The sequence below is a fragment of the Lepisosteus oculatus genome, chromosome 22 (genome assembly GCF_040954835.1).
Source record: "Lepisosteus oculatus isolate fLepOcu1 chromosome 22, fLepOcu1.hap2, whole genome shotgun sequence".
Lineage (NCBI taxonomy): Eukaryota > Metazoa > Chordata > Actinopteri > Semionotiformes > Lepisosteidae > Lepisosteus > Lepisosteus oculatus.
Genome location: NC_090717.1, coordinates 2082782 through 2090968, shown reverse-complemented (window position 1 = coordinate 2090968; position 8187 = coordinate 2082782). Strand labels below are relative to the sequence as shown.

General features: G+C 41.0%; 1 protein-coding gene across 1 annotated transcript; it reads left to right on the top strand.

Moving 5' to 3' along the window:
• The first annotated feature begins 200 nt into the window (after positions 1-200).
• Positions 201-7695, top strand: ube2l3b (ubiquitin-conjugating enzyme E2L 3b). Its single transcript, XM_006640109.3, has 4 exons — positions 201-283; positions 2726-2821; positions 4227-4413; positions 4744-7695. The coding sequence occupies exons 1-4, from the start codon at positions 257-259 to the stop codon at positions 4896-4898; spliced, it is 465 nt and encodes a 154-aa protein (XP_006640172.1). The 5' UTR covers positions 201-256; the 3' UTR covers positions 4899-7695.
• The last annotated feature ends 492 nt before the right edge of the window (positions 7696-8187 follow it).

Below are 8187 nucleotides of genomic sequence, written 5' to 3'. Positions count from 1 at the left end.
GAGAACATGCAAACTCCACACAGACCGCACCCCTGGTCCAGTATTGAACCCAGGGCCCCCATGCGACAAGGCAGAAATGCCAACCACTGCGCCAAATACCAGCGGCGTAGGACTGTGACAGCATTTAGATCAATAAGAGTCCGTATCTCGTGTCTTTACCAAACTGGCATATGCGTTTAATAGCAGTGCAGGAAGTGCAATAGCTTTAGCCGCCCTGCCGCCGCCGTGTATTCTGGGAGTAGTCAGTAGATCCAAGATGGCGGCGAGCAGGAGGCTGCACAAGGTAAGTCTCCTGATCTATTTTATTTTTGTTAGTAAAATAAAAAAAATAGGCCGGGATTCGATCGCTACGATCGGTAATACCTAACATTTTATCGATGTGGATGTTCCTAAACACAATTCGAGGACAATATGTCTCCGTTTTTAAGATGGTGGTGTTGCTGTGGTGAACGAGTGGCTAAATATATTGTCTGACAGCGAGTGAGGAACCACCGGCATTATTAGGCCGGAGATGAAGAGAGCGGTTTTTGCGGATTAAGCAACTCATTTTCCTCCATATCGAAGCTCGGAAAGTGTCTGTTAGTTAATGATACACGTTCATGAGCGTCTTGTGAACCCCGGGCGCCCCTTTAAAATAAGTTTGCTTTGATTCTTTTGAGGTAGACGGCCGCCTTGAATGTTGAATACACAGAAAGGACGCTTGGGTTACTTTCTGACACACAGGAAGTGCAGTCTTATTGTCTGAATCATTGTGGGATTATTACTTGAACTCCGAACCGCAGCGGTTCGAGTTGAAAACTGTTTTAAAACCGGCCGGTTTCGACTTTTTCACCGTGTTAACGACCCGGTTGTTGAGGCGAAATTAAAACCCAGAAAATCCGGGGCTGTAGGTATCGATACGTCATAGTTTACATAATTCGTATAAGTCATCTTGACACTGTTATCGGACTGCCGATGGCTATGACAACATAAATCGGTCGGTCGTTTTTTTTTTTTTTACCCGATCACTAGTTATATTATGTATTTTGAAAGCGATATATGTTTTTTGGGGGGGGCGCTTGTGTCACCGGTTACGTCGTTACCGGGACGGAACTGCTGCCCTTCCTTAAAATGCAAATAGAGCTCGGAAGTCGAGCTGTGAACTAAGCTATTTCTCTAAGGGTGTTTTTTTTTTTACGTCGCAACGAGTTCACCCAGCGACTAAGGGTGACGGTTTTTTTCCCCCAACAGTTTTGAGGAAGCCTGGCACGGTAACTTTACAGTAGGGAGGTACGAGATACTGTATTGTGCTTTCAACCTCCCTTCTTCCAGCCTGCGTATCCGACAATTGTCATATTTACTTTCTACTTAATAGGAATCCCCCCCCCCCCGTAAAGTCCTTCCTGCTCGACACCAGAAACAAAACCGAAAGTGGCGAAGCTGGTGTGAACGGCTGTGTCTGTTATCGCTGTATTTTTGGCCGCAGAATCGCGAGTCTTGCGGAACCCAAGCGTGGTGTCAGTTCGGTGCGGAGCAACAGGCTCTCGGGTTTCTTTAAATCTGTTCTTGGAAGATCAGTGCAACGGACGCGGGGAGATCAGTGCAAATAATTTTTAAAAAATGGTCGAGAAAAATCTGCAAAATCTTTCAAAGTGAATTTATGTAAGAAAAAATTGTGCCTCGACGTGCTCAGCATCTGGTGCAGTAACAACATTAAATCAAACTTAGTCTCGCCTTAGAGTATATGTGCATGTTGGAAAATTGATGAAAGGGAGGAGGGGGATCTGAATGTGTAGGACGTTTGTGTGTTTAGCTGAGCAGATTGTCCTGTGTCAAACTAGGGGGGATTCTTTTTCTGCTTAGCAGCGTCTGGTGTCTTTGCCTGAGAGGTACTGAGAGGCCTTCGCATCATGATGGTTCATTTTGATCTGTGCGGCTGGTTTCTGGTGTCTGTCATTAGAGTCAGGAAGTAGGTTCAGAAAGTCCAGAACATCCTCAGGGATCCTCCATGCTGTTTTCCATGGCTGGCAGTGTGATTCGTACACGTGTTAACTGAGCCACACTGTCTGAAACATGTCTTAGAGGTACAGGTCTTCGTTGAGGTCCAAGCAGATCTGGTTTGACTCTTGGTACCCCCCATATGTAATCTTTTGCTTATAAAACAATGGCTTTGGTTAGCACTTTTTATGCTCATATACAGAATTAGCTTTGCAATGTCATCACAGGCTCATTGGCATTCTGGTGGAATAGAGATATTAAAATGTGAGCTTGCCTTTGGAATTTACCATTCACACCTTAACGTGACACAGATCGCTGTTTCATGGGTCCAGCTTTGTGACCCATTTCTTCTTAGAAATGTTAGAATCAGATACAATTACTGTTTGTAGTAGTAATCAGGTTCTGAAAAAAAACGATGAAAGAGATTCCTTGATCAGAAAAGGTGTTTGTTTTATTTCGTTGTTTGTCTTTAATTCCAGCTTGTATGAGATCAATTAGCTGCTTAAACCCGTACAGGTATGATTCACCAAATACCCTCCTCTGATCTGCAGATTTGATTTTTTTTTATCTTGTGCTTTCTGCCTGTAGTTAAGGGGAAATTGTCTGTTACCAAAACCACTGGAAAAAGAATCAGATGAGGATGAATAATTTGAAACAGGGGGTGCTGCATCGCTTCATGTGGAAGAATTGCAATAAAACAAGTGTGTCTTCAGTAGCTGATCAGTTGTTTTCTTGTTTTCTTTTTAAGGAGCTTGATGAAATCCGCAAATCTGGAATGAAAAATTTCCGTAACATCCAAGTTGATGACTCAAACATATTGACCTGGCAAGGCCTTATTGTTCCTGTAAGTATTCAGTCACTTTAGAAATGTTCAAGTAGATAACAGGGGAATTAAAGGACAGAGCAGTTGCAAAGTGCTGTCTGCCCCTTACGATGCTCAGGGTTCAACTGCTACCATTTTCTCAGTAGTGTGAGGCAATCAGACTCCATTGTACAGGCTGTTGTTTCAGTGTTGTTGGTTTTCTTTCTTTTCACTTTTCAGTTTCTTAACCAAGAGGTATCAATTAGTTTTCCAAAGCAAAAGCTTGTAAACAATCGGAGTCAGATGTCTGAGCTCATCCCCTTTGTCCTCCCAATTTTGTTCCATAAAAGGCACTGAAAACTAGTGTGCCCGGCATTTTTTATTTGAAGCTAGTAACCCTTTTCTAAAATATTCCTAAATGCCCATGCCCCATTGCAATGGCCAGTTTTGGTGTTTTGTTTTCGCCTGTGTTTTGGTATGTTGCCTGCTGCCAGGAAGTAATCACTGCCAGCTCTGTACAATGACGCCATGCCAAAAAAGGAAAGAAAAAATGTGATGCATGCAATGAAGGTCTTTTCTGTTAGCATTTGTTCGCAGAAAATGGAAGTCACATTATTAAATTGTTCGGTCTTCATAGATCACACATGCCTGCTTTTGACCTAGTCCTTCCACAGTACTGTTCCCGCACACAATAAGAGCTGAGGTTGAGCTGCTTTTGCGGTTGTCCACATTTCGTCACGCACAACTGCTTGGTTGCGTATGCAAAGAATCCCAATTCATTTGCAGTGGAAACAAGCGTGAAATGTAGCATCAAGTAGTTAATTTATATTAACAACAGTAATATTAAGTCATTGGATTTCACATTGTATAGGTCCATGAGGAAATTGGGCAGTGATGCAGGAATGGATATGCTCTGGGTGGGGGCGGGGAACACTGTTTCCAGTTTCTAGTTCCTTAAAAATATCTTGAGTGGCTCAACCTGTAAAGGCACTTGCATGGAACTCTGTGGTTGGGATGTGCAGCTCTCACTGTCAGGCAATGTGGAGCTTGTGCTCCGACAGGTGGGAATATCAAAGGAAATGCTTTCCCAACTCTGGGTTCTCCTCACCCAGAAAGGAATATGGCCATTAAACCAAGTGGATAATAACAATTTTCAGCTCCAGAATTAATTAGATCGTTTTCTGTTGTAAAGGAATAGGTTAAGCAATAGGTTAATTCCATGCTGAAAAGAGAAGAAAGAAAATGCAACGTTTTGGCCGTGGAGCCTTCTGTAGGTTTATTGTTGTAGTTCTAAGCTGAATGGCACATGTGTATATATAAATTAGAGGTTCCAGAAGGAATCCGTCATTGATGGAAAACACTTCAACAACACCCTCATGTGTTGTTATAACCTGTGTTGCCTGGTGCTTGACCTTTTTTTGCCCTGTGTGCCTGTGTCTTTCTGAAGGACAACCCTCCATACGACAAAGGAGCGTTCAGGATCGAAATCATCTTTCCTGCTGAGTATCCTTTTAAGCCCCCCAAGATCACTTTTAAGACAAAGATCTACCACCCCAATATCGATGAGAAGGGCCAGGTGTGTCTGCCAGTCATTAGTGCAGAGAACTGGAAGCCGGCTACCAAAACTGACCAAGGTAAGTGTGCACAGTTACTGTGGGGCGCCGTCAAACATGGGGATCAAAGTTCAAATCGTTTTAAAGACTGAAATTGCAGGTTTGTACTAAAGGTTGTTTTGTTTTTTTTAAATTGTAAACTCCAATTTTTGAAGGATTAATTGTACGATTTGTTACAGCAAGCATATATTTTTCGTTTACTTTCACGGAAGATTTGCTAGGCTGGTGTGCCCTCAGAAAATCAGGACCGAAACGGGCAGGATTGTGTTTTTTTTTTTTTATTGCGGAGTCCTTTTCTGTTGGCACTGTGTTGCATATTCTAACACTTATGATTTTTTTTTTCTGACATAGTTATCCAATCCCTCATCGCCCTGGTGAATGACCCCCAGCCAGAACACCCTCTGAGGGCTGACCTAGCAGAAGAGTACTCAAAGGACCGTAAAAAATTCTTTAAGAATGCAGAAGAGTTTACAAAGAAACATGGTGAAAAGCGACCAGTGGACTAATACTTGACAGTGTGATCCCCCCCCACTCCACCCCCTGCCCCCCCCTCACACACACGTCATTCTAGCAAACCTGGAGCAGTGCATTTCAGTCGCACCTCAATCTCGAAGCAGGACTCTCTGTGGATCGCGCACAAGTGGCACCCTTTGGTGTCAGCTTGTGGCTGTTACTAACTTTCTACTGTTTTCTTAAAATCAAAAAAGGCAAAAAAAAACCTGGTTAGAAAATAACCTGTAAAGATGGGGATTACAAAAAAGTTTTAGTTCTGCTTTCCTTGTTTAAAAAAAATCACTGCTTCAGTAGCGTATGCATATGTGTCGCAGACATTTTTTTGACTAATGGTAACAAAGCCAGATATTAAGCCCTTCAGGAAACCAAACTTGTGGGAGTTATGTTAATCTTGTTTTTCTTCACTGTCCCATCTTCTGTGTTATATCCCTCCCCAAAACAACATGTCTTAGTAAAAAAAAACAGCAAAAGTCCTGGAGGTGTGTGAGAAATGTTTCATATTTCTTTTTATATTTGCTTCTAAAGTTGCACTTGATCTGTGGAACTAGCCTTCTAACTTATCCTTACTTTCAGTTTGTAATATGCCGGATAATTGGATCTGCAGCCTAGTATCAATTTTGTCATCAATTCCAATGTGTCAAAAATAACAAAAGAAAAAATGTGGGATCGAACAGAATTTTAATAAGGTTTCTGTGCACTTCAATACATGGTTCTTCTCTCACAATTGTAACTGTATCCTTAGTAGTGCCGGCCAATTTGGTATTTCACAGCTTGCCATTAAACATGGTCATGGTAAGGTTATCTGAAACTTTTTAAGTGACGGGGCAGTAACAACACACACACACAAAAAAACCCAACTGCATACTTTAACATTCAAAAAAACGTTATTGGAGAATTTCTTAAATTGGAAAATAAAGTGAACAGATACTACCCTTAAATGCAAGCCCATGAGATGTAGATTTACAGAATAAATTCCTAAGACTAGGTAATATATATTTTTAATTCTAAAAATAATTGATCTAGATATCGGTAGAAATGTTTGCTTCGTATTTTGCCTCCTCCAAAAATTACATTAGCTAGTGTGCATCTTAGATCTTAAAGTATCTTAACTCCTTGTCAATAATCAGCTGTGTCTGGACTAAGCATTGTAGTTGTATGTGTTTAATGGTTAAGCATTTTTTCTTTTAGATTGTACTTCACTTATATTTATTTAAATAGGAATACACAGTGAAGTATTGAACTTTTGCATTGGCCCCTTTAATGAGTCTAATATGCTGCTTTCTTACATCTTTTTGTCCGTCAGCTTTTTTAGGTGGGAACTTGCTTTCTCGGGACTGTGTTTATGATGGCGACCATTTTTGTTTTTACCTGTACAATGGGGGGAGGGGGAACCCCCAGCATGCCAGCCATTACCAGAGCTGTCTGACTCGGTCCTCTCTTTTGTAAAGCTCAACGGAGCATGGGTTCTGACCAGCCCGGCACACAGCAGTCAATACAGCGACAGCAGTTCGATGATCAAGAAGTGAACAAGGGACAAAGGGGTGTTAAACTTAATTTTGCTGAATTTGGAAGAGGAACTGTAAATTAAGTGTCATCTGTAATTTGGCCCAATATTTGATAATAAAGTAGGCTAACCGTTCACTGTTGTTTCTGGTTTTGGCACTAAGGTCTTGGTTTCTTACCATTGGTTTAATAAACATTCTGATCAAAGGCTTGACTTAACAAAGACATGCTAAGTTTCTGATTTGAGTCTCCTTCCCAGCTCCCTTTCTCTCTCTAATATAGCGTCTTGTTGAGGGAAGTAGAAAGACCATCAGCCATACTTAGGAAACGAGAAGGCAATAAATAATAGCAAGAATGAAGCTTTTGTTTTCTCAAGGATCTATTTCCTAGCAACTTGAAACAATGCCTCCTCACTGCAGAGAAAACTATTTTTATCTAGATCTGCCAGGATCTATCCTCCTGTCATCCTTTGCAAATCAGTGAAAATGTCCATGGATGGGGTGGTTTTCCCAAATCTTCTCTTAAGGTCATGAGGTATAATTACAGTCGCATATTTTTAGCCCCCAAACAAAAATAATCTGTGCTGGCTTAGACGGTTTAATTTTTTTTTTGTCTGAAGATGAACATTCCTTATTGCCATTACATTTGTGTTGCAATGATTTAATACTTCAACATAATTGTAATCATGTGACATACAGTAATTGCAGTTTAAAATAATATCCTATAAAACTAAGAACAAAGGCTCTTTTATATTCATGGTCTAAAATTTTTAAACATCGAGTGCCTGTATGGTGTGTACCCGGTATTGCTGAGGAATAAATTTTGGACCATGTAAGAGATTCAGTTTCACAGGTGGGGTTGATGAGTAACTCGTTTTCACCTTTTATACGTAGGACAGTCTCATCTTTAGTTTTATGTCCCGGGATTTCACAATTGCCCCCTTCCTTTTGTACGTATTTTCATTTCACCTAGACCTCAAATACGAAGTGAATTTGTGAAAAGGGCATTTTGTTCTTTTTTTTTTAAGGAAAGCGAGTTCAAGATATTTACACAAATCCAGGGTGTATTGATGGGGGGGTTCTCCAGGGGTGGACAAGGTATATAAGCACTGAACCTGTGGATGGAGGCAGGTCTAACTGTCCGGGTATCCTTTTACAGGTGTGTATAATTACATAGAACTACCACAGAGGGGAAGCATACTACAGATAGTACACAGGAGTAGATGTAAGGCACCTGGTCTTGTTTCTGGGCTGCACTATTAAACTATTAAACTTGGTTTTGACTGAAGTGTGGGTTTTGTCTGTTCTATGTTGGTAAGAAGGAAGAGTACTGTCCTGTCCTGTCGTGTCTGCCTTGCTGTAAGAATGCCTATGTGAAATTGCTTCCTGCAACACCACCCACAAGGAAGTAAATGAGCTCTTTATAGTGGCGATTATAGTGTGCAGTCCTGTACTTTCCAACCAAGGGCAGAAATCCATGAACACATTTTGTACTCCAGGCCAGTAAATTACTGCAGAGCAACAGGATGGCAGGATTGTTACTAAACACGTTTGCAAACCAGTTGCAAGAGGTCTACACAGAATAGACCAGTTAGATTAACAGTTTTTGGACATATCCTGTAATTGTGGATCCGGTGTATGAATGGCTGACACTTCCAAATAGAAAAATTCTGTCGCTAGCCATGTTTAATGTAGTTACAACAGCCTAAAACATAGTTTCATATTACCTGTAGCACTTCATAAGAAAAACCTATCATGGTATAAATATGTACAGAAACTA

What these genes read in the sequence shown, in the direction of transcription:
- ube2l3b (XM_006640109.3), top strand. Translation starts at nt 257, where the DNA reads ATGGCGGCGAGCAGGAGGCTGCACAAG. An exon ending in CGAGCAGGAGGCTGCACAAG is followed by an intron (nt 284 to 2,725) that starts GTAAGTCTCCTG and finishes TTTCTTTTTAAG; the next exon opens with GAGCTTGATGAAATCCGCAA. An exon ending in GGCAAGGCCTTATTGTTCCT is followed by an intron (nt 2,822 to 4,226) that starts GTAAGTATTCAG and finishes GTCTTTCTGAAG; the next exon opens with GACAACCCTCCATACGACAA.